This window comes from Charadrius vociferus, unplaced genomic scaffold (genome assembly GCF_000708025.1).
Source record: "Charadrius vociferus isolate BGI_N301 unplaced genomic scaffold, ASM70802v2 scaffold450, whole genome shotgun sequence".
In the NCBI taxonomy this organism is placed as follows: Eukaryota; Metazoa; Chordata; class Aves; order Charadriiformes; family Charadriidae; genus Charadrius; species Charadrius vociferus.
This window is the reverse complement of record NW_009646931.1, coordinates 3,196,586-3,222,928: the sequence shown is the minus strand read 5'-3', so window position 1 is coordinate 3,222,928 and position 26,343 is coordinate 3,196,586. Positions and strand designations below refer to the sequence as shown.

At 38.1% G+C, this 26,343-nt stretch overlaps 1 protein-coding gene across 1 annotated transcript; it reads right to left on the bottom strand.

The window, feature by feature from the left end:
* Window positions 1-201: 201 nt before the first annotated feature.
* PRLR (prolactin receptor) lies at window positions 202-21,377 on the bottom strand. Its single transcript, XM_009894684.1, has 13 exons — window positions 21,310-21,377; window positions 15,692-15,805; window positions 14,635-14,767; window positions 12,389-12,558; window positions 11,415-11,581; window positions 9,271-9,412; window positions 7,735-7,867; window positions 6,369-6,538; window positions 4,932-5,101; window positions 3,802-3,946; window positions 2,885-2,984; window positions 1,902-1,971; window positions 202-1,260 (listed from the first exon to the last, which is right to left on the bottom strand). The coding sequence occupies exons 2-13, from the start codon at window positions 15,759-15,761 to the stop codon at window positions 235-237; spliced, it is 2,496 nt and encodes an 831-aa protein (XP_009892986.1). The 5' UTR covers window positions 15,762-15,805; window positions 21,310-21,377; the 3' UTR covers window positions 202-234.
* Between the last annotated feature and the right edge of the window lie 4,966 nt (window positions 21,378-26,343).

Sequence of the window (26,343 nt, the reverse complement as noted above, 5' to 3'; positions counted from 1 at the left end):
AATTAGTTTACAATGTATTTTTCATGGCCGATAATACCCATTTCCTCATTTCCCTGTGTCAGAAACATGTGTTAATGATCCAAGGTTTGCTTCCATGATTATTACCTCAACCCACAGTTAATTTTATTCTTTGTATAATACACATAGGAGGCTAGGCTTTTTTAAGGAACTATTTGCTATGTGGATTTGTTTTACTGCACATAACAACTAAGTGTGTACTGTACTAACTACTAGTTATTTAAAGGAGGGCATAAAGGAAGATGGGTCCATGTACTCTGATGCAGTGGTCTCTCTTTTGCACTCGCTTGGAACTGTCAGACAATAGCTCATATTTTTCTCAGCTTGACCTTGCTGAAGGTTCCGAGACATTTCCATTGCAGGTTCTTGAGACACAGATGTGTGCTGGATGCATGAATCTGGCATTAGTACTATGATGTTATGGTCCACAACTGTTGAGACCTTGGTATATTCTTTGCTGGTTCCTGGAACAGTGTATTTTTCATTCTTTCCACCATTTTCCTTATGTTTCAGTAATACTGCTGGATCCTCATCTTGTCTGACTTTGTGAACTTCTACATAATCCATTAGTTTAGGATTCAAAAAAGGTGACTTATCATTAGGTCTGTTTTGTTTGACCTGAACTGTGGTTTGGTCAGTTTTGGAATGGAAATTGTCCATCTCTCTTTGTTTTCCCATGTCATTGTGGACAGTTTCAGTGATAGGATATTGTGACTGATGCTTTTCTTCATTTCCCACCAAAACTGGTGCAATGTTCACATTTGTGGTATTCAGTGCTATCTTATGTGCATCTACAGTACTGTGGTAGGCAAACATAGGAGGCTGATTATTAGGTAACTGAGCTGCAGGCCATGTGGATGATTTTGTACTCTCATTGTTGAGAAGGAGTATTTTCTGTTCAGATGCTGCACACTGAGTTTCCCAGCTCCTTTTTCCTCCTTTATTTTCTTGAACATCTCTAACGCCTTGTATTTGAAGTGTTGATGGAAGGGTGTGGCACTCCCTGCACTTCTCAGATAGAAGAGAAGGGCTATCACAGCTCCCTCGGCCTGAGTCACTGTCTGTTTCCTTGGGTATCATTCTTGCATTTTTACTGGGATGACCATTGTCATGGCTTGGCATGAGCTGCTGATCCTCACTGTCCTCTACCTCCAGATATTCTATCAGTAGTTCCTCACAGTCTGATGTTGGAGGGAAACCATGGCAACCAAGAGCACTCAATAATTCTTCAGATTTTCCTGTCTAAGGGCATAATAAATAAGATATATTTTTTTCATTGTTAGCCTTAGGGTTTATCTGACTGGAACAATTGTGAACAATCTACATATTTAATATACAGATACTTTGATAGTGATATCACTAGACCTAAACTGGATTTCTACTGCTGCAGAAAATAGTGGAAGAACAGAAGAAAATTTCTTGAGTTCCGTCAATGGGGAGACGCAATCCCAGAATTCATGTTTCTAAAATGGGAGGACTAGGGAGCTTTTGGCAGGTATGGGTCTCATGGGTTTAACAAGAAGGAAATGGAGGAGAATGATAGAGCAGCCATGTCCTGTCTCCTCAGCATGGCAAGAGACTGTGGAGAGCAACTTCCGTAAGAACTACTAGGAAGATCACACAGGCATTGGCTCTCATGGTGTCCCAGGGAACAGCTGTGGTCACAAACCCTGTTCTCAAACACTCGCCTACTGCTAGTGCAAGGCAAGACTCTGTCTCACACATACCCGCCACATGATCAATCTGAAAGTGTCGCTTATTTTTAACATTGATTAAACTAGTTGAAGCTGTTTTATACTTTATTATAGTAGCTGTGTTTGCTGGTACATAATTTGGAAAAGTAAGTAACGGTGAATTCTTTTGTTGTTATCAGTGGTGCTCACCTCTAAGAGATGTGTATCTATGCCTTTTATCTTCGGTCCCGGAACTGGTGGTAGGATAAAGGCTACCATTCTGAAAAAACAGAACAAACACACAAAGTGTAAGTATGGGCCCTATCTCCCTATTTGTTCTCTCATTTCCTCAGAATGTGACTGACATTTTAAACACTTCTCCCATATCTGATACCTTCCTGTTGGACCTCAGTTTCCTGTCTACCTCTCAAACCAGGTAATTTACAAATCCCGTTACAGTTCAGAAGTTACCCTTAGATGTATTTATAAGAAAGAGTAACACTGTTAATGTCCTTTGTCCCTTAACCTCCATTTCTCTAATATCACTGTAACTTCATCGCTGGCCCAGAAGCAGTACAGTTCAGGAGGACTAGTGGGCCTATATGTATGCACTTGACTGTCAGCTGACTACTACACTAAACAGGATTTATGACAAATGAATTCTGATGTTTTTTCCATCAACAGTTTCTCTCTCTTTCTTCTACTCAGCCAGGTTTTTTTGTAAGACTTGTACAAAAGTGATAAACCTTTGCAACACCTTTCTCTTTCAGATTTGACTGAAACTAGCCAGTGTTCTAATAAATTATTTGAGGCATTGACAGACAGGTGGGCAGAAAGACAACCTCACAATATAACCTTGTTTCCTTTAGGGAATGAGGGCAAAAACAAAAGGCATGTCTTCTACAGGAGCAGGTATACTCCAAATGATGTCTATGATGCTGAATACTTATGTGGCTAATGAAGATGGTCAGATCGAATAGACACATATCTTTACCAATTGAGAATTTAGCCTGGTTTCCCTAACGAACAGAAATACCTCTTTATCAGATGCAAATTTACAGTAAAATACCTGTAAATTGTATTTTATAAGAGAACACAAAACATATAGGAAATTCAATCAAACGTTAGCAGTCTATTTTTGAAAAGTTTTCTGAGATTTTCAACTCCATGCAATTGTGAAATTGGTGACTTACCTGTACCCTTTCAAAACCATTGTCCAGCTCATGATTAAACATATAAGAGATGACAAGACACCAACAACGATCCACACAACCATATCTTTTACTCTAAAGTCTAGGAAACAAACAGAATTTTTTAAGGACACGTGCATAATCAGCATGCAAAAAAGTCTCAAATTACTTTTATTTTTACATTTGGTCCAAACTGCCAAATTTGGTATTGAATCTAGAGGCCTTTACTACCACAGATGGATCTCAACAATGATTGTAATATCTGATAATAAATATACTTTTTATTAATGGCATTGTGCAAGAAATAAAGTCTCTTGGAAAAAATGATACAAAAATGTAAGCAGAGGGAAAATTTGTCACAGCCAGTTATAGCAATTGGGTTCAAATCTAATTATGCCAACACTGTAGTCATTTCCTTATCAAATACATATCATACAATTAATTAAGTGCTGGGTTAAATAATCTAGGACTAGATATTTTTAAGGATTTCTATTGTAACATGACACTTTTTACATTGAGGTGTTTTATTTCAAATTCATTCCAGATAAAGAGTAAAGAGCTGTTACTGTCCGAAGGCAGTCACTCATTGTTTTCTATGTAGCAGTTTTAATGCAGTTACTGGTATTCTTTTAATTAAAAACTACCGTCATGAGAACAAATGAGGCAATAAACAGAAAGGACATGGTTTAAATAAAGAAAGAAATTGATTCACTTTCTTAACTTCAAAAAGTAATAAAGAGGAAAGCTAACTGGGTGTGGTGCAGTGATGCTGGGAGTTCCGTTACCTTAGTAATGACGTTCTTACCTGTCCTAGGGAAACTATGGGATGTCAATCTGCATGGGTGCCACAAACACCTAACAAAAGCGCTACGTGAACTTCCATGTAGTAACAGTTACTGAATGGATGCCCGGCCACTCACCAGTAGGGATCTGAATGTACTTTTCAGAGCTCCATTCACTCCATGATCCATGGTGGTCTGGTTTGCAGTGAATCTGCACAATGTACTTCTTTCCGGGATTTAAACTAAACATTTTATATTGTGTTTGCTGTCCAACAAAAATAGTCTGGAAATTCAATAGAAATAATAAATGGCATATAAAATAGAGACATTTTTCTATTATTTCTATGAAAATCACAACTTAGTTTAAGTCTTGATAACCAAGTTGAGAATATAGAACAATTCTGGGTAGCTTCCCAATAATTGTTATGCAGGCATGGAATAACAGTACATTTATTTTATCTCTATAGTTCAGCTTTGTAACATAATTCAGTGGGAATGAGATATGGCTCCACTATACCATGCAAATTAAACTACTACAAAAACACACCATGAGCATATGGCAAATTGGGATGAACTGTGGTAATGGTGGGAACTGCAATGATGAGAGGAAGAGAAGGAGGCAAGAAACAGAGATGAGGGAAAAAAATGCAGCGAGAAAAGGAGCTGGTGGAACTGTTGTTAGTAAAAAGTGGATCTTGCAACATCCAGGGGGCTGGGAAGTGCAGTGGCAGGGGGAAGGAAGGAGGAGGTAAAGAGATGGCTGGGAAGTATTGTAACAAAGAAGGGGACACAGCCAAACACCAATAGATGAGGTCTTTAATTTGCCACCCAGTTGTTTGAGTTGCAGGTCCTGGCTATAAACAATTATTATTATGTGGTCATGACAACTACCGCCTAATGGCTATTTGTACAATTTTAAGTGATTTTACATAATGTCACTGAGCTTTCTGTTCCCTAAGAAGTGTTTGTGGTTAAGAACAAATTATCACAAAAGAAACCTGACTAAATGAGAACGAACAATTTAAACTGTAATGCCAATAAGATTAATATATAATGGCCACAATTGAAAATAAGTACTTTATCACCTGCTATCACACAACAGCATCTGAGATTCCAGTATTCTCAGTACGCAATTGTAGATCACACAAGCACTTTTGAAAAATGATGACCTATTCAGTGTGCCTGCTTCATTACATTCAGTCATGGGACCTAGCTGAAAAAATGTAATTGATCAGAAAACATCTAGCAAAAACTTGTAACATCCTTACCTCCCATTCCTCTCCTTCTTCAGGCTTTAGTCGCAACTCATATTCAAGGGTAAGCCATCCAGATCTGACATCAGCCAGAGGGGGTGGAGACCATGTCAAGACCAGGTATGGTTTTCTATTTAGTGGCTTTTTTAATTCCAGAGTTACATTCACAGGAGGATCTGGCTGTACTGTTAAAATAAAAGAACTGACAATAAGAGTCTAAATTAATTTTTCCTTGCATCTTAGGAAGAAATACAAAATGGTGTAAGTGGTGAGTTGCCACCTCCATTATGTCTAGTAATTTAGAACTGGTGCTGCAATACAGGGATCAAGAGTTTCCCAATAAAGTAAGCATGCATTTATGAATTTGAAGAAGAAAATGAAGAACAGTAAATACGTTGAGTTCTCTTTGAGATTTGCCTTAATCATTTATCACCAGAAATACCTTTTTCTTACATTACTATTTATTGTTGCTTTCCCCACAACTATGTCTCAAAGTCAACATCTTTAATGGTGTGTTATGAAAGTTGTGTTTTACCATAATCTTATCAGAGTTGGCATATATGTTTAGGAATCCTGAAGACATGGATGTAGCTGATGAAACTTGCCCCTCCCCCCATCTTTTACATTCAGAAAATGCAACAGCATAATCCCCATATGCATATGTAAGGATATTTAAAAATAAAGCAAACCAGTAATATTAAAACACTGACTATATCTCAAAAATAAACCAAAATGGAATGCAGGTTTCTGCTACAGTCAGGCTTGCAGCTTCCTCAGTCAGAGGTAGAGCTTCTGCTATCGTGCATGTATTTTACCACTGTCTTATGCAAATCTTCATCACATAAGTAGTCAGGGCATGGAGGTAAAATGTAAAGCCTTTTCTCCAGCAGCCCTTTTCCAGCTGTCAGACTCCTGGCAGCCAGATCCTTGATAACAAAATGGTTACTGGTGATAATGTTCCGTTCCCTTAGAAAAAAATCTTAATACTTGTCTGCAGTCACTCTGTGGAAAAAGTCTGAGAAAAGATATTATCAGTATACTGCTATAAAAAGCACTAATTCAGCTTCTCTAGGGTCTGGGAACTACTTTTAGGTAATCAAATTTAAGTATTATTAGTTAAAAGATCAATTTGATTTCAGTTGTGGGTAGAGTGGAAAAAGATTTTAGCTGGATGCTGTCTCTTAGGGCTTGACTGAAAGAAATACAGAAAACCAATAAATGGTTATCTGAATGCAGTTTTAAAGCTTTTAGCGTTTTTAGATTTCCTTTCAAAAAAGAATGGTAAAGGGATGAATATAGATTTATTATTACACCAGATAAGATCTTATTGTTCTTACAAGTTTTTAACTTGGATATACCACTATATATGAGAAGAGCTGGAATAAAATTCTTGTGGCAAAATTCATAATTTTGAACTATTTCATGCCACAGAAAATACTTTTTATCTCTTACCTATGTAAGTCACATCCACATAATGAGGATCAGAGATGTTACTTCCCATTTTATTAGTTGCCCTCACAGTAATATTGTATATCGTCCAGAAGGAGGTGTGCTTTTTATCAAAGTAGCATGAATTGCGGCCTGCAGTTCTGTAATCTGGACATTCATAAACTTGTTCTTCTCTGAAATGGAAGAATCACAGTGATTAGATTACACAGACTAAACCACCTGACCTTGATTACTAGTAGTTCAGCATTGTTTAGGGCTAGATCAGATTTTTCATGCCTGGCAATGTGAAGAAAATCAGAAAACTGCTTTCAAACTAAGGAGTCATTGGACAATTCCAATGTAGTAAGCATTTTCCCCCCAAAATAAAGACCAAAAATCCTGAGGAACTTAGGCTGTTGTAGATGCAGCAGTGGGCTAGTAGAGTGCAGCTCTTCCTTTTCTGAATGCCATTGTGCACTGCACAGCCCGTAGAGTAGAGGTGATTGCTGGAGTCTTCTAACCCATCTATTAAAAACTCAGTATTACCAATGTTCATTTCACATTACATGAGTTCCACATATTTCATTAATATGCTTTCAGAATCTATTTTGGTCTTTCATCACCTGTTCCTCAAAAAAACCTACTTTGTACCTCTCTTCCAAATCCATTCCCAAGGTTCCCAAAGGGAGCAAGAATAGGGAGAAAGTTGAGTATGTAGTACTTGTTTCCAGGCTCCTCAATAACAAAAGTTGTGGATGTGGACCTCACGCTGTGCCCTGGCTGGCTGGACCAGTATCTGTCTTTTTCCACTAAGACCTGTCTCTGAGCTGACAAGTACAGAGTTTAGCATCCAGTTAGGTCAGTGCAAAGCTGAACAGTGGTGAATGAACAAAAAATAGTTCACAGGACCCAAAGAAAATATTAAGTACTCTAAAATGAACATTTTGCACTTGATCTAAGATCCAAGACCAAGATTACTGCGGAAGCCAGGAAGCATTCATGGCCTAGTCGTGCAATATAAGCATTATCAGAAGATGACAATTTTAATATCTGGTCATTTTGGAAAGCTTTATTTCTAGGGCTGTGTGGCCAAAGAGCTACAGGACTGTGCATTTGTACTGCATGCTATTATGCAGATGCTGGGCCAAAGCAACTTTCAAGGAAATCTGTCTTTCAAGGCAGAAGAATTCACAGAAATTTGAAAAACCTGACATTATAAAGAGATCCTATTTCATCTTTAAATATGTTGCTGCTATGGCTATTCCAGAATATGTCACTTGGACAAAAACATATGCTATGGAAAATAACATCTCCTAAATGCAAAACCAATCAGGATTGGTTTTCCAGGTCCTTCCAATAAAACACTGAATAATTATACACAGTTTATTACCCTTCTTTGCTGTAAAGTAAAGTGTAGTTAGTAGGATGTCCTCCATCTGAACCAGGTTTCCACCAACAAGTAAATGTTTCCTTTTCTGGAGAACGGCACTTTATTATTGTAGGCTTTTCAGGAGGTGACTCTCCTGTAAGAGATAAAGAAATGAACTAATTAGTAAGTTTAATGGATTAGGTCAACCCTGAATTGATAATATCAAGCAAAGCACAGGAGAATATATTTTTTTCTACAAGGAAATAAAAAGGTTTGCATCATATTAGCATAGGAAAGGCCTGCTTTTTTGACCTGGATTCAAAATCCTTTCCCACTGCAGCTGCTGAGGAAGTATGTTTCAGTTCCCTGGCTGTAGCTCTTCTCTGACTCCAAATCTGGTAAAGGGTGCTCAAATATTGTCACCGTAGATTCTATCAATGATTTAAAATACATTCTGCTATCCAATCTATTTTCTATATAAACCGTTTTTCCTTCGAAAATGTGTTTTAAGATGCTTCTGAATGTTTAAAAAACACTGTCATTTGTTTTGTCTTTTACAGGAAAAAAAATGACAAATATAAGTGTTTGCCCATTTGTTTATGTCCTTGCCAGTAATTCTCTTCTGAAGTACCTATGTTGAGCTGATTCCAGATACAAAGAAGCAGCTCTCATATTTCCTTGTAAAGTGACGTTATGCACAGTAGTCAGGCTACTTGCCTGATTGCTGCCAAGCAATGTATAATTATTTGGATTCCTGATGATGTTTTTATAGACTCAAGCAAAGCACTTAGAGTAGGGCAGAGGAAAATGCTTAAATTTTGAATAGGATGATGCTAGTCAAAATCTTGATGCGATTGGAACTTTTGCAGTTATCTATTTGTGGCAAAATATGGTCCTATTACATCAATAATAAATATTTTCTACTATTTAGAGTAGGGACATTGGTTTTCCAAATTTCTAATGGCCTAAGGCAGATTTGAAAATGGGACACATAAAAATATTTTTCTATTAAAAGTAGTTCACCAATCTCCCAACTTGGCTAAAGTGTCTGACAACAAGATATGATGTCATGCATATTTAATGTGTCCACTCAAACCCAACAAAACACAGATCTTTTTTCCATGTGATAGTAGCTGCAAATGTTATGCTCTTTTAGACATGGCAGTGCTTTCAGTTCAGTTACTAATGAAAAAATGAATGATTCTTATACAAGTACCATTACCTGATATCTATAGCTACAGGTGAAATCAGCAGGATTTTTAAATAGAGGAATAGGAACAATAAATTATTTTGGCACACCTGTATCAGAAGTGACTTCCTAATAAATCCCAGCCTGTTTGCCATAGTCAGTTTCAGCAGAGGATCCTGAGTGGATCAACAAGACTAAATATGCAATTACACACAAAGTATGGTTAAGATGCATTAAGCTGTTCCTCGAGCACTATGAAGTATGTGTGTGAGAAAACAGATTTTCAGGGCTGCCATTTATGTCCCTTTCACAACACCGAACCAGCTAGAATTTAAAAACAATTAACAGAACAGCAATCATCCACTCACCATTGGGGATCTGAATATGTCTTTTGGAGCTCCACTCACTCCATTCACCAAGGTCTAACATGCAACGGACCTGAACAACATACTTCACTCCAGCTTGTAACCTCATCACTTTGTACTGTGTCTGCACTCCAACAGATATTGTCTGGAAAACAAAATGGACTGGAGAAATAATAAAGAATTGGGCCATTTTAACAAATAAACGCTTGTGTCACTGACTTCTGAAAGGCAAGGGTTTCGGTTAGGTATTTTGTAAGATGTGAATTTCAAAGAAGTAAAGGTAGCAATTTAACAGAAAAACTCACTTTAGTGATACTGAGTTTCTGATGCTCGAGAACATATTTAATAGTAGACTTTCTATAAGTTAGTGCTCCATCAGATCCACAATGTAGGGAACACTATAGGTAGTCTAACTCACAGATAAACCCTCTGTGTAATGCTTCTCTTCTTCTTCTAGTTTTAGTGCTTACTATTAGGTGCTGTCCTCAGGCCCTTCGAATCTATCTTCAGAAGTCTTTCAAGACACATAGCTTTCTCCATCATTAAGGCATCAACAATTTAGGTAGCATTGAGGCCTTCTGACTGTGACTTTAAGAATGATATTTTATGCTTGTACCTCAGCTGTGGGAGTACTGTGGCCCAGTCCTAGCTAAATGGCCACAGCTGGGAACGTCAATGGAAATAGTGTGTGTCAGCAGGACACCCCAAACTTTCTGAGAGTGGGGTTGCCCCCAACTGATCATGTTGAAGAGGAGGATGATGACGTCTTTCAGGCCAATTAAATAGTAACTAAAGAATAAATGAGAGATTTCTGAAACAAAAAGGGTCAGCTGCTCAGCTGGAAAAGCAGTATTAAAGAAGCATGAAAACTTGTAACAGGGGGGGAGACTGAAAACTTCATCAGTAGCTGAAGTTTAGTTTGATGCTACCAGAAGCTGCTCTGCTAGCACCATGACCTCTTGCCTGGGCCAGACAGAGCAGTCTCCCTCTCTAATGCTGTGAGTAGCTGCACTCCAGATGGCGTGGGCTCCAGCAGACAGGAACCATCACCTGGGTGTTTGCATGTGGTTGTGTGGGTGATTTCTCACTGATCTGTGTCTTAGTACACTGTACGAAGGGATGTGGGTTCACACTGAGTTAAAGCATCCATGTCCCCTGCAGAAGTGGGTGTAAAGCAAGAAAGCTGGACAAGGGCATGTACTGATAGCACAAGGGGTAATGGCTTCAAGCTGGAAGAAGGTAGATCTAAGCAATCAATGTTGGTTGGTTTTTTTTCTGAAGAATGCTGGTATTTATGTGTTAGGTTTACGGTTGGACTCAATGATCTTAAAGGTCCTTTCCAACCTAAATGATTCTATGATTCTCTTAGGAAGAAATTTTTCACTCTGAGGGTGGTGAGGCACTGGAAGAGGTTGCCCAGAGAAGCTCTGGCTGCCCCATCCCTGGAAGTGTTCAAGGCCAGGTTGGATGGGGCTTTGAGCAACCTGGTCTAGTGGGAGGTGTCCCTGTCTATGGCAGGGGGGTTGGAACTAGATGGTCTTTAAGGCTCCTTCCAACCTAAACCATTCTGTGATTCTGTGAAATAGGTGAGTTTGTACTCCCAGGAGGGTGGGGTGTGTTTGTAACTCACCCTTCCTGGGAGAAGGGAATTTTTGTAGATAGCATAATTCTGGGACTAGTTATAGAAGTTTGTTTATAAATTTGTAGGTGTTTACTAACATGTTTACGTGCCCAGTGTTGTGATTTATCTGTTGTATTGCCGATACGACCTTGACTGCACAGTTAACTGCTTGCTTGTTAATTACATCTAATGAATCAATAAACTGCTTTGATCCTGACTTGTTTTAAACTATATGAACTGAGCAGTCTCTTACTGTGACAATTGGGAACAGACACATTGACAAAAATTGCAATTAAGTATTATATCAGTGGACTAAGTAGATTTTTTTGTATACAACATTACGACAATTATACTATACCTTGAATTTCACTGTATCTGCACACCACTACAGTAGTTTTTTTAAATCAGATTTGGTTACATTATTTTTTCTGTCCTTACAGAAACTAAAATTTTTATAGTACCAGTTAAATTCAGACCAAAGAACTCACTAAAAAGCTTTTATACAATAAAGATATTTTTCCATTACCTCCCACTCTTCCTTTTCTTCAGGTTTTAGTCGTAGCTCATAGTGATATACATGTGAATTAAAGCTGACATCAGCTTCTGGAGGTGGAGACCATTTTGCCCAAAGGTACATTATGTTAGCAGATGTTTTTGTTTCTAGAGAGAGGTTCACAGGAGCATCTGGCTGAACTGTATAAATGAAAAGTTTGCCATTAACGATTTAATTTTCTCTCAGAAAAGGCACCTCCTTTACGGTTTTGTATTTCATCACATTAATTTCAGATCATTCAGCACTTCTGTAATGGAATACTACAATAGCCTTTTTTTTTTTTTTTTTCCTTTCTCCCTAATAATGCTTTATTGGCTACTGACAGTATCAGCAAATCTTAAACTTTACTCTGAATTTGTTAGGCTAAGGAAATACAAATCATAGTTTCATTAGGCCACTGTTGCAAAATTAAAATGTCAGATATTTCATAGCTAAAAAGTCTAAGTACATTTATCATTACAATGTGTAGATTATGTGTATGCAGAAAGCAGACTAGATCTAGGAATATGAAATAATACCAAGTGTCTGCAGAGTGCTTAGGCAGTTATTTTTATGGGCCCAAGACTGCAATGCCAGCAGCCAGAAAGATGTTTACATTTGGAAAATGTAGGTATCAACCTAATTTGAAAGTTTTATAATCTGCAGTGCTAGGAACCTACAACACTGTCACTGGGTCTAATTGAAATACTGGAGATAACTAGAAACTGAAGCCAATTTTTCAGCCAAAGTTAAAATGACAATAAAATATGTAGTTACTTAATTGATAAGTAAAATGCAGTTTTCACATAAATTAAAGATGCGTATTTTAGATCATCTGTAGATAAGCACTCCTCCATAGCAAGTTTCACATACTGAGGAAAGAAATTTTTCACCACTATTTGTTCTGGGACTAAAAACCACAGACAACTGCAACTAGTTTGTTTTCCATTTCATTCTTCCCTTTGTACCTATGGAGGTGACATCCACATACTGAGGATCCGAGCTGTTACTTCCAATCTCATTTGTTGCCATTACAGTGATATTATATGTTGTCCAGGGATTAGTGTGGTTTTTATCAAAGTAGCAGGAACTGGGACCTGATGTTTGGTAGTCTGGACATTCATAGATTTTTTCCTCACTGAAATAAAATGATTTAAAAAGTTAAAAGTTTAGGAAATTAAGCAAAGCAGGTAATATTCTAGTAATGGCTTAGTTTCAGCAAAGAAATTGGAAATGTTTAACTTAAACCTATATATAATCCCACCTTTGGGAAACATTTTGGTGAGTGTCAAATGCTATTACCATAAATGCTTCATTGCTATTTTTACTCCAGTTGCTCAGGATGAACACATTTATCTCCTTTTTTATACATAGGAATGTATCGACAAAAGAATGTAAAGAGAAATTTCCAGAGACAGCATAAGGCAATTTTTAAAAATGTTTAAAAGCAAGTTAAAAGGCAAATTGAACACATTCACTTTGACTAAAGAAGAAAAGTTGCTAAGAATCTTCTTTACATATTTCCCCTGGAAAGTAATCTGATGGGCCCTACGGCAGAGGAGTATTTTATTGATTATTTTGTTTGCAGCAAGATTTGCTTTTTGACATGATTGTCATCACTGTCTCAACAAAAAATATCTGCTTAATTCATGATCTCTTACCTATTACCTTTATACGAGTCTTTGGCTTTTTTAGGAGAGGGATTGTTTGGTACTCAATTAGAGCTGAACTGGGTGATGTACTCAGAGCCTATCCAGGTGTGAAGAACTGCACAAACCCAAAGCACCAGCTGAGGTGGTTCAAGGATGCACTTCAGTCCCACTGTTATGCTCTATGCACTGTTAATAACAAGATCTCCTAGTTTCCAGGCAGTTTTGTCCCAGTTCACAAAGAAAAGATGGGAGCAAGGGGACTGTACCTGAGAGACAATGAGCTAAGAAAGGCAACAGTGGTGCAGATCTGGAGTGCTTGGCAGCGCCTGGTGTTCCGCAGATTTAATGAAACAGAAGCACTCCTACCCATCCCTAAGCAGGCTTGTTCTGAGCTGTGGTAGGTATGACTTAAAATGTCCATTAAAATTTCTGTTTGGATCGAGTTTGAAACATCTGGACTTTCATAAAATAAAAGCTCTCAGATCATTGTTGGGTGTGGTAACTTCATTAAAGGCTGCATCTTTCCTGATTGATCAATACCAAATGACTTGGAGTTTGTTTAATTGAAGCAGGGAAGTCTGAGGCTTTACCTTACCTGTTCTGAACCTGACTGGATTTATTCAAAGAAATTTAATCTCTGAACCTCCCTGCTTACTTGGCCCTGTTCTGAGACTTCATGTTTTCAGGAAGAAAGGGCAGTTATACAAAGAAGCACAGGATAAGCAAAGTTACTAAACATACACACATTTTATTCTTAAACAGGATGAGGGAGACACACTTTACCAAAACAGTAACTTTTGAGATGCAATACCCACATCTGATTTTACCCCATTTTGGCAACCACGAGGTTGGTTACAAGTCCAGAAGGGGAAGCAAAGACTCTCTATAGATTTTCTCCAGATGGGGGTTTGCTGTGCATGGTAAGGGAGAAGCTCCTTGGCTAGGCCCTGAGGGGCACCATCAGCCCTCGCTGCCCCTGACCAGCCTCCCCAGGGCCTCCTCATGCACTGCCTGGGGCCCAGGTCCCCATTTCAGCCCACCACAGCTGGGCTGGTGTCGAGCTTCCTGCAGCCCTACTGACCCAGCCATAGGCCCTGCCCAGCCAGCCTCAGCCTGTCCCTGTCCCCAGGGAGGTGGCCGATGCCCAGGGATGGGTTGCCCCCAGCTTGCCCTGCTCCTTGGCTGGGGCAGTGGGGTGGGCCCTGGATGGAGGTGGTGCCCTGTGGTGCCTTGATGTTCCCCTCCTCAGAGAAGGACTCCATTCAGCTAAAAGCTGTGTGCCTCCTGATAAGATGTATAAACTACACCTTTCACAGCATGTCTTTAGAACAGTGGGATTTTAGGTCAGATGAGTTTCAGTAGGGACAGGTTGAAGGTTTGGGACTGGTAGTGGTAATGTTTTCTTCCAACAAGGGAAAGCCATTTGACTCATGTAGCCTTTGTTGGGTATCCGAGGTTTAACACGGATTCATAAAAACACCTTTATAAATTAGTTATAATTCCCTCATTCTGTCATAATCATCACTTGATCACTTACAGAATACGTATGCACTGCCTGTTACCTGTCCTTGCTGTAGAACAGGGTGTAATTGGTCGGAAGTCCTCCATCTGAGCCAGGCTTCCACCAACATGAAAAGGTTTCCTTTTCTAGAGACCGACATCTTATTATCTTAGGTTTTCCAGGGTATGATTGACCTAGGGAAGTGCAGAAATCCAGCTAATTATATTACAGTTGGGCAATGTTGTTTGTTGTTATTGTTGAAGAATAAATTCAGCAAGGAATGCTTTTTGAGGACAATAAAATCATTTGAAACTATGGACTGAATTTGGCACATAAACCTGCCTGGAAAAAGGGTCAAAACTTTCAGAAAAGTAAATATATTTTACCTCAAACTTCTGAAATAGCTACTAAAATTATTTTACTTCTCTTTTTCAAAGGAAGATTTCATTTTTACCTAAACTTAAAAAGTGTACGGTTATCTCAAAATTAAATTAAAAAGCTTGGAAGTAAATGTATAGCCTTTTGTTTCTCCTAAAAGATCCAAAATTGTTATCTTTGGGTCATCTTAAAAATATATTTCCCCTTCCACTTTGCAACAGAACTAATATTCCACTATTTGCACATATTTGGGGTAAATTATAGGTAAGGAAAATAATAAAAAGATGGAATCAATGGGCTGTATGGAATATTTTGTGTATTGCAACCTGAATGTATTAATTATTTGAATATTCCCTAGTAATTCCAATACATTTTGACATGAAAAGCATGTGGCTTTTCAACCTAAGTTTACCTTTATTTCATTAAAGTTCCATACCATTATCTCTAATAGTGTTACTATTCATATGATGCTAATTCCCAAGAAGGTGACAAGCATGGAGTGAGTGTAGGGATGGAGTGAGTGCCTTTCATCAACACCACCACATAATCATTAAATTAATATTATAAAAAGAAAAGAGGACTCAAGCCATTTTCAAAATCTCCATGCAAAACTTTAGAAGAGAGTAGATTAAATATGTAGAAGCTCCAGTGGTGGTCAGGATAGATTGGGTAAAGCCTCAGACTTTTCTAAAGAATGTGTTTTAAGGAAAAACAAGTGTTTCAGGAAGTGTTGTACTCACCAGTCAGACTCACTGCACTCAGAGCAAATAGAAAAATAATTTGAACTGATGATGTCAATTTCTGCTTCATGATGTCCGCTTCTCCTCAGGAGGAAATATCAGATCAAGGGCTGGCTGAAAAATAGGCCATGATGCAACAGCCAATAACAGTGCTTAACACGTAATACATATCACTTGGCTTCATCAAAGTCCTTTTTGAATTGAAGCTAATTCATTCTTGTTATTTCTCAAAAAAGGTGCAGCAACACCTACAGTTCCACTTCAGAAGTGAAAAACCTGAATCACAGAGTAGTGAGTATGTCTTCCTGAATGTCTTTGAACAGTTAGCAGTGCTAGGATTACAATTACACAGCATTAACAAATCTTGCATATTTATTTGGCATCTTGGGATACTGGGTGCTTTTCTTAAGAAGCTTTCTAAAGCTCTAACTTTTAGACTCATTAATTTATCTGAGAAACCATCCTTTTAGTAACAAAAAATACGCTTTTATCCCTGTTGGTACAAAGAAGAGCTCAACATACTTGAACGCTGAAAGTCCTGAAAACAGAAGGTAAATAGAAAATATCCAAAATTTATTTAGAAGTTTATGATTTTTGAGCAAATCTCATGACTTCTGAATATTTGGGACTGGCGATGTTGAATTCAGGATCACCTGGGATGAAGAATGCTACTCCTTCTGTGCATTCAACTCATATTTTTACCGCATTTGATTTTGTGGTGAAGTGGGAACACCAAGATCAGAGAAAAGAAACCAAGGACAAAGCAGCCTAACTTCACAGTTCAGTTGAAAATGCAAGATGGGATGCAATTTTTCCTCTTTCTTCAACCTGTAAAGGCCAGAGGCAGCGTTGCAGAACCCGGCTGAAATACAGAGGTGCAAGTGGGAAGGCACCAGCTGTGAAGACCCAGTCCCTGCGGTGGGTTGACACCACTAGATGTCCTCCGAATACAGGTTACAGCTCAGGGTGATCAGGAGTCCCTGTTGCTGCTAAATCTGTTTGCTTACCCTAAAGAAAAGACAGCATAACTTAAAGCAAACGTCCTGCTTCTCCCACCAATATGCTTCCTGCTTGGAGATGGTGTGACTGGTGTCGGCATGAGATTCTCGGTAGCCAGCCTCACTCTTTCGAACTAAAGAAGACCAATTTACTGTCTAAATAGGAAACTTCTTGCCTCAGCTTTCCACTCCTACCAAGCATGTCTGACAGGTATTTATATGCTCAAAACCCATTCAGTGTAGCAGTGTGGAAACAAGCTGTGTCTTTGCTGAGGAAAAATTCTTTGTGGTTTATCAGCTGACTCAATTTTCATTATGCAATTAATTTTCTGTATCAAGAAACTATAATCCATCAGCATATAAATGTTTTTCAAGCACAAAGGCAAACAAAGTATCAGTTAATTTAACCGAGTCTAAGATGTGTTTACTGTGGACAATGTGGAGAACAACAACAGTTGGCTACATTTCCATATACCACTTCTGAATATCCAGGCAGGTTTCACACATGTGACTGAGCTACAGGCTGCAAAATCGCATCGGGGTTAGGTTTAAACTCACATACAGCAATCTCTGCATATACAGTCAGTGGAGAGCTAACCATTTAAATACAAATCCCAGTTTTGTGTAAGCACATGCAAATTTTATGACTGTAAACAAACAGCAGGCACAAACGTTAGTGTTTAACTTCAGAAATTATCTGAAAACTTGGTGTTATATAATATGGAACACAGACCATTGAGGTCATGCAAGAACTAGGCACATTTTTCTCAAGTGAAGGTGAAATAATGAACCATAAACAGTAACCATTTCAGGTACACATGATACCACTTACAATATTTTATTGTTTCTGAAAATGGTTGGAACATTTGCAAAATGCAGCACTTTCAAACTGAGACTCATACTGTGAGAACTCGTACCATGACTATTTCTTTTACTTGTACAGATATCTATTTTCTGCGTGAAGCACGGACAGATAAGAGAAACTGACTACAGTGAGTAAAAGAATGAAATTTATCAATACGAAAAAAGAGAGAGGCATCATCCAGGAAGAGCTGTGTTAGAGCACTCTGCAAGGAAAACATGATAATTTTGGAAACTAAAGACCTAAAGAACCAAATAGAGATAGGATGAAATAAATGCATTTAAAATCAAGTATTTTTACTTGGGAGCATTTGTTTTTTAAAAACGAGATGATTGTGAACCACTTCTGCAATGTGGCTGTGAAAAAGGAGAGATACAGGGGAGTAATATGGACCTATTAGTGCCACAGACTAAACTCTCTCTATATATATTGCTATTTACAATTCTGGTCACCTATACTTGGGAAAATACCAAACAGGTTAACCTATTCAGAACAGACTTAGAACACAGCTACAAAGATAAGCAAAGGACATGGAGGCTGTCTCACGGTGGCGATTTAAAGAATTGGCTTTTTACTCCACACAGGGATGGTTGTTTTATATAAACATAGCAGGAGATTATCATCAAAAGAAGGAAAATAAGAATGTGTAAATGTCTAGCAAATGCTGGAACAAGAATAGATGGCCATAATTAGCTCCAAAAATTAGAGAAAAAATGTTACCATCACAGCAGTAAGTTTCTGGAAGAGCCTTCCAAACACAAAAATCTCATTTAGTTTTCCCAGGTAGTCTGATCTATTATGAAATATATATAACATTGTTGTTTGTAATAGCTGAGGACTGGACTTCATGACCCAATATATGTTTCCCAGGCCAGTGTTTCAATTCATGTTAATTACCTTGAATTATTAACATTTAGAAAACTGTGCAGAAGTAGGAGATGGCTGGATGTCCGATTTTACATTCAAGATCTAATGCTTTCAAAATATTTTCTATTAAAGAATTATCAGAACCTCTGTTTACTTGAAGGTCATGCTTAAAAGTCTCTTAGAAGAGCTTCATTCTGAAGTTTGTATTGCTTTCTGAAGGAATGTAAGCAACAGCAGAGCAGTGGCCAGGAACCTCCAGGCATATTAGCCATATTCCGTTTGTTCCAGTGCCTATGTTTCCATAGGTGCCTGGCATTTGGTATTTGTGGTTCAAATATCATTTATAAGGCTTCTGGAGAGATGTCTTGTTTTTTAAAAATACTTGCTTTACCAGAAAAAATATCATGCCCACTTTGTCATAACTATATCAAAAGTGCATCTCCCCTATCCATGACTTGACAATGTTTTCATAACAGGGTAACTAAGATGCTGTGAGTGACTGCCTCACTTTTAGGACTGAATGCATTCTTTTATAAGGGACACAGTGGACACTGATTTGCAAGAATGTCATGCAAAACCAAGGGCTAAGTAACTGATAATAAAAGATCACATGCCTCCTTTTTGGAGGTTTTGATTTAATGCCAGCAAAGTTATTACATTCTGGCACTATAGCTGAGTTTATCCCCGTTAACACAGCTGCTTATATAGGATTCAACAGCTGCATATTGCACCCCAGAAAACAGTGCACCTTGATGGAAATGGAAATGATCGCTGGGGTTTTAGAATGCACAGAAGTGCTAGATAGTCCTGTAAAATAACCCTACTCTGTAATTAATAATATTATGAAATGGTAGGTTTGAAAACTGCACTCACAACACTACTAGATGAGGCTGAAAGTTAAATACCATCAGGTGCTGTGGAGCAGCGTTGAGAGAAAAATGTCCTTGTCCTAATTGAATTCCAGTTCTCACATCCTTTTCCCTTCTTGGCTATGCTGAAGGATAATTTTTTTCAGATTGACAGAGTTCTACTCAGTTCAGCACAGATAGAAAAATTTTCTCTCTGCAATGTTTTCAGACTTGCAGGAAGGGGAAGAACTGTATAGCACCCACTGGCAATGACATTATGTCCATCACAAGCTTTGCTTGTGCTGCTAAAGAAATCTAAAGCCAAAAGTACTTCACTAATCTGTCCTGAACAAGATTCACATTCCCGCTAGTTATGATGATAAACAACATTCATCTTTCAGGCCTGGGGAATGGCAGTTTAAGGACCCTCAAAACACTGCAGTTCATTACCATTTGAAACGCTGAAATATAGCTGTAAGAAACCAAGTACAAATAAAGAGCAGAATAAAGCCAGAATGTGACAGTCTGTTACACCATCCAGAATCCCACTGGCCATACATTCAACGATGCTGTGGACATTGCATGAGTCTGCCTTCCTATGCTGAGTTCTCAAATGCCAGCACTGATGTATGTCCTAGCCAAGACTCGGGCGTCGCTGTCACGGATGTGTTTCTGAGCGACAGTGATGGTTGGGATTACACTGCAAATTTAAAGCTGTGGATATGCAGTGTGTTCAGAGCTCTGCTTTCCCTCTCTGAAGGAGCCCTAATTGGAACTCTCCAAATTATGAATCCCTCAGGCACCCAGTACAGCCTTCATGGAGATGTATCAGCTCCAGAGAAGAGAGGGAATTCAGACAAGTCTCTGGTCTGAATTTCTTGTCACTGATTCCAGGTGGCTACTTTTAGCATGTAGGTTTTGTGGAGTGCTTTTAAAAAGAGTTTCAGGCCCAGTTCTGTAAAATCAATAGGAGTTAAGTGCATAAATACTTTGATGGAGAAGTGAGTGTCTAAGCTATTAGTTCCTTAGTTCCTTAGTTCCTATTAGATCCTTAGTTCCTGCTGTTGGCTATATAAGGGAACCTAGACATCCAGTTCGTTTTTTGGGACCCAGTACTTCATATTTCTGTGTTACATAAACTGGAAGCACCGACAAGTTATTTTAGATTTCACCTGAAAAGCCTATATAAGTTTTTCTAATACGTTTTTCCTAAATTTCTTTCTTAAATAAACCTTCTCCTAGTGACCCTTTGTAGTCCTTCTTTTGACTAGCAGTCAACATGTGATGATGAAACAACTACTCTCACCCATGGAAATGTGCTCCTTAGTCTGAAAGACTTAAGTCATTTTTGAGAAAGAAAAATCATGAAACCCCAGATTCTTGAAAATAGCTTAGACGCTCACTTCTCCGTCAAAGTATTTATGCACTTAACTCCTATTGATTTTACAGAACTGAGCCTGAAACTCTTTTTAAAACTCTCAACATCTAAACTGATGAGAAGGACCAAGACAGCAAAAAGAAAGCACCATTATCCCTACTTTACAGATGGGGAACCAAGACAGAGACTGATCAAGCACTTTGCTCACATTCATACTAGAAATGTAACAAAAGCTAAAAACTGATCCTTCTCTACTAGTTTGTTCTTTTCTTCTTTTCTGAATACCACCTCTATTGTCTTTGTTTTTCCAAGAAAACATGATTTTGCTAACAATAGCAATCTTCCTTTACCAGTCTCATGGCTCCTGAATATTATGTTTTCTTCCCTGGTGGTCTGTACATTTAGCCATAATTTCACTATTATTATTTTTACAGCAGTCTTTCACAGACAAAAAAAGCATAAGCTGTAAAGAGTAACATTTTACAGTTTGAAAGTTAAAATTTACATTAGAACTTGAAAGTCGCTCTTGAAATATGATGGAATTTCAATCTCTACCAACTAGCAAGCCCAACTCCACAGTCATTATCTTCCTATAATAATTTTAAATAATTTTAAATATTATTTATATATAGCATAGGCATGAAATATGAAGTCCAGTTTCCTACCTAAAGGATTCATGTGTGCGAGGAAGATTCTTGTTCCTCTCTTCCATGAATGTCAGATCACTTGATAATCTGCAAAAGAAAAAAATTCCAGGATTAGTACATTACTGGAAGTATGATTACTTCATTCCTAAAACATAAAGAACAAAAAAAAAATAAAAATCAATCTTTGTATTAGCTGATTCAGATACTGACACTTTAGGTCAATACATTTAAACATTGAGAGCAATAGTGACTCTGGTAAAATAGCACGTTACCTTTATCTGTTTCAATAAAAGCACTAAATTTTGTAGCAACGTAGGATGCGCTTTAGATTTACCAGTAGACTGTGCTAGGCTGTGCAATTAAAAGCTAATCACCATCTGGAACAGGATCAGGTAAAAATTGGCGGTGTTTGGGGGAAGAACCCTAGCAGCCTAATCAGTGAAAATGGGGCCCAGGGAATCAGCTATGCCCAAGACTACCAAAGCACAGTCAGACCATTGTGTGGAAGCCAGCAGGAGAAGTCAACCAAACAGATCCCCTTCCCCATATGCCTCATAGACTGAAGGAGGCATAGCACTCGTTAAGCAATGAAGCGGGGAAAGAATTTGGGGAGGAAAGGAAGGGATCAAAATGGACTGGGGAGAAACAAGCATGGGAAAATAAGGTGAAAAGGGGAATAAAGGGGTCACTTAAGTGAAAACCAGTGGCTTGCCTGCTGAGACTTGTGCCTGATCACCATAGTCTACCCTATATTCTCATTTTAAGTCCTATTTTAACTATCTTCCATCTGGGTGCGCTTTGTTCTGAGTGGGTACGTTTGGTTGCTAGTGAACTTTCCGCTGGATTAGCCAGTGAGGAGCGGGATTGCAAACCTCCCGGCTCATATGCAACTCGCCCACAACTGGGGAGACTGGAGGATCTGGGGCCACCCCAGCTACTGGGTCGACAGAGCATCTAAGACCAGTTACTAGAGCGATCCATTTTTTTTGTGCATATGTACACATATATGTGTAATTATATATGTTGCATCTTTGTTGATGTGTGTGGCCACTGTCTGTGTTTATTGTGTCCCTGTGCCCACTCATCAGGAGCAGCTGCTCAGCTTCGCGAGAACTGGCAGAACTTGAGGATATGGACCTACAGCAGCCTCACATCTACAGGGCTACCTGATTCAGCTGCCTCTAACAGGCTGAAATTATATGTTTTACCAAAAAAAAAGCCACTGTTTAACTAGCTGTTCTTTGTCATCCCATCTGAATACACTATGCTGTGAAGAAATAATTTAGATGAGCTTCAGTGAGCAAATTATCTGCCAGAGGAGGAAAAACTATTTCTAACTACTGACTTTGAAATTACTAACTTCATCATATGACTTCCTACAAAATCTTCTATCTTTAAACAGTTTGAAACAAAGTAGAATATTTTTACAACTAACATTAAAGAATGGTCTGTATTGCCTAGAGACCAGGTGGGAAGCTGTATTACCCAGTTACTGAGGCATTCTTTTGTTTGGCTCCATTTCAGTAAAACTAATGAGAACAATAAAAATACCATGAAACTATTTGGCAGCCAGACATTATGCCGTTACAGAGGATCAGATTTAATTGAGGGTGATAAATTGTTTCTTTTTTTATGTGCATATATAAATGGTATAGATGTTATACAACTGCATATGCCAGAAATAATGTTTGCAGTGAAGTTATTCAACCATTACACAAGGTGAAATGCAGTTTAAAGATGGAGCTCAGTAAGTGCTTCCTGTTTTAGAAAGGACAGAAATATTGTTGTCAGTGTGCGTGCTGGGAACATAGTCTGTCTCAAGATTGGCTAGCTAGAAGAATTCTCCCAAAATGCAAGCTGCCTTGTAGATCTAGATTTCTTCATAGACACATTTTAAAAATTATGCAACTGTTCCCCATTTAAAAGGAAGCCTAGTTCTAAGAGAAAATGTATGGCTGTAATCACTAAATAAAAATAAACTTTCCTCTACTTTTTCTAATGTCTACTACTTGTTACTACATCAAAATACACAGTTCTATCCTACCAGCAAATTTTATCCTGCTTTCATGACTGCTTTCGTCAGGAAGTGGTATCATGAACTGGTGACGCATCCCTGCATAATATGATTGACATAAAACGTGTTTTTTACCAAAGCTACAGTAGTGTTATAAGCACTGGCTTTTTCATATAATTGATAAGAAAGGATCATGATAGAAATGACCTCATCTCCTGCATTAACCATGACAATGACTCTCACCCAAGTATTTATACATCAAATAATAATTATTCAAATAATATTTATTATGATAGTCCTGAAAGCAAAGATAGAATCCCACTGTCTTAGGTACTGTACAAAGAAGAGTTTCTGCTCTTAAGAACTGAAAATATGAATAAACAATTAATAATACAAAGTGGAAGAAAGAGACACAACAAGCAGGTAAAAAACTGAATATTTTTGGTTTGAAACTAAAGATTATTTTCACCACAAAATATTTTCGAAATATCCCATAAACTGGAAACTGCCTATAGAGAATCAGGTTTAGGAAATTCACTTCAGAATGTCATTTCAGAACGTCACAAATTCTTTTTGAACCAAGGACAATGCAGGCAAATTTTCAAAATTCCAGAATGAACAAATATCACCAAATATCAGCATAAAGCATTTTATTTTGAGTTTTTCCAGCAGAACATTTTCTGAAATCTAAGCAAATAATTGCAGTTTCCTTATAATGTTTTTTTTCCAATAAAAGCATGTTGCAATGAAAAATTTCTGATCATCTTCAATCATACAAAGAATTTCAATGAGCAATGCCATGGCAAGAGATGACTTGATATTTTGACATTTCTGGGGGAAGATGCTGGTGTAGAGGTGAGGGAGATTATTGGGGAGGGACTAAAAGAAAACTTTGCAGGAAGCAAAGGAACAGGACTCTGAAAGTTGTAAAGGGAACACAGTAATGGAGAGAAGTGTGAAAGGTTTATGGTGTGAATGTGAGGAGAGACAGGAAGGACAGGGAAGGGGAAAAGAACAAATAATCTGGTGGCAATGGGCAGTAAAGGGTAGGATAAAATTGTAATTTAGAATGTATTCCAACATCGCTTTTGAATTTGAAAGCTCCATCCACTGCATGCCATCCCTAAATAGCTTTTTCTTGGTGAGCACAGACAACGGGGCTGGGTGGAGCAGAAGCATCTTCTGGATGCTAGTGCCTGCAAGCACCAGTAAGGTAATGCTGAAGAAAGCTGTGACTTCAGCTCTAGCACATTTTCTTTATTCCCTCGCACTGAGAGAGTCCCTCTCACTGAAAGAGTCCATTTTGGGTCAGCATGTCTGGAGTCTCTCTTTAAAGCTTTATGACTGTGGTAAGACTGTTACAGAAAGAACATGGCTGCAGGGGAACAAATTTTCTTGTTCAATTGCAAATATGCTCAGTAATTAACAATATCAGTGGGAGCCGAAAAAAACTATTGGGCAAATAATTGTTTTCTGTTTCGGTGTTCTCTTTTTCTGGAGGTCCTCAGTATAAGGTCGTAAAGTAGCTGTTTCTTTGTCTTTCTCTGAGTACCTGTTGTACATTTACACTTGAATTGCTTAAGTGACTGTAGAGTTACTCTGTAAAAGAACACAATTACCAAAAATTACTACTCCAACAAACTGCTATAAACACTCAATGACCTATTATTTGTGAACATTAACATTTCTGAAACACACTCCCTGGGCTTCAAACTTGTTGATAAAAGAGCTTTGAGGTTGCATGGTAAAGGCTACCACTAGTGCCTGTACAGATCAAGTGGCACACAGGTTAGCTAAAGGAATGAAACAATGTTATCCTGATGATCAACAGAGGGAGAAATCTTTTCTTACAATTATTTGAGAGAAACTGCTGACAGTAATGGGAATAAAATAATACTTAACCTTCAACCTTCACTTTTCTGAGCTTAAAATAATTAATCTTTTCGCACCTTGTAACCTAAAGGATTACACTCCCTTTAATACAGAAATATACAGATATGCAGAGAAGTATCTTTATCACGCTTAACTCTAATCTTGGTGGCATTTTGTAGATCTCCTCTGGTAGACTATTGTTTAACACATTTTATAAACAGATTATTTTCTACAGGTGTTTACATAGAGGCATTAGTCTCTAAAGTCAGTAAAACCCACACAGCTTCCTTATGAGTACTGTCTCATTACAGAAAATCAGGTTTAAACTACTCTGAACTTTCTACATGCCAAACCAATAACAGTATCGATACTGCTGTGTCACAGCCCTGTTAAGTTCCACATAGATGCTCATTCTCCAGCAAAAATACCTTTATTTAACTACAGTTTTGCAGTGGAAGAATACTGAAGTTCCTAAAAGCTGCAATACACATTCTGAAGGAACTGAATTCACCCTTTGGTCAGGAGTATGAATTTCCCTTCTATTTTCTTCACAGTGAATATATGAACTGAATGAAGTACAGCACTAACCTGGTCTATGCCCCATCTTCATACCAGGCTGCTATTCCCTGGAGATTCTCTGTCATGGTGAATTGTTTTTTTGATTTTTCATTTGTTTTGCAGTATAAGGAAATGAGACTGCAGACTGTGAGACTTTTATGTACGTGTTTACAGCATAAAGACTTACACTGCAGTCTCTGGAGGTTAAAGGTAAATTTATTAATGTATTCACTCTTTAACCCATTCATTCATTAACTCACTTGCCCTGCTCCTTAGAAACTGCAAGGACAGTATTGTGTCTCCTACAGATGAATGCATTTCTAACAGGTAATGTTTGCATCTCCAACAGAGTAAATAAAACATGTGTCAAGAAACAACTCGAAGACATTTATTTTGCAAAGAGAGAGAAATCATTGTGCAGCAAAGGCAAACAAATGGCTTCACAAATAAAGATTAACTAAATATGGGATATTGAGTTTCGGACTATGGATTTCATTTCAACATACTAAGGACATAAGAATGCCTCTCCTTTACCTCTGTTCTAACACCAAATATGTCCAATCAGATTTTGTGTTTCAGTTTGCCCTACTCCTCTGTGGAGTTTGCAC

Bases quoted from the DNA above. Each gene is read 5' to 3' on its own strand.
- PRLR (XM_009894684.1), bottom strand. From the start codon at position 15,761: ATGAAGCAGAAATTGACATCATCAGTTCAAATTATTTTTCTATTTGCT. The intron at 3,947-4,931 runs GTAAGGATGTTA...TTGAATTTCCAG, and splicing joins AAGAAGGAGAGGAATGGGAG to ACTATTTTTGTTGGACAGCA. The intron at 2,985-3,801 runs GTGAGTGGCCGG...TTTGTTTCCTAG, and splicing joins GTACATTCAGATCCCTACTG to ACTTTAGAGTAAAAGATATG.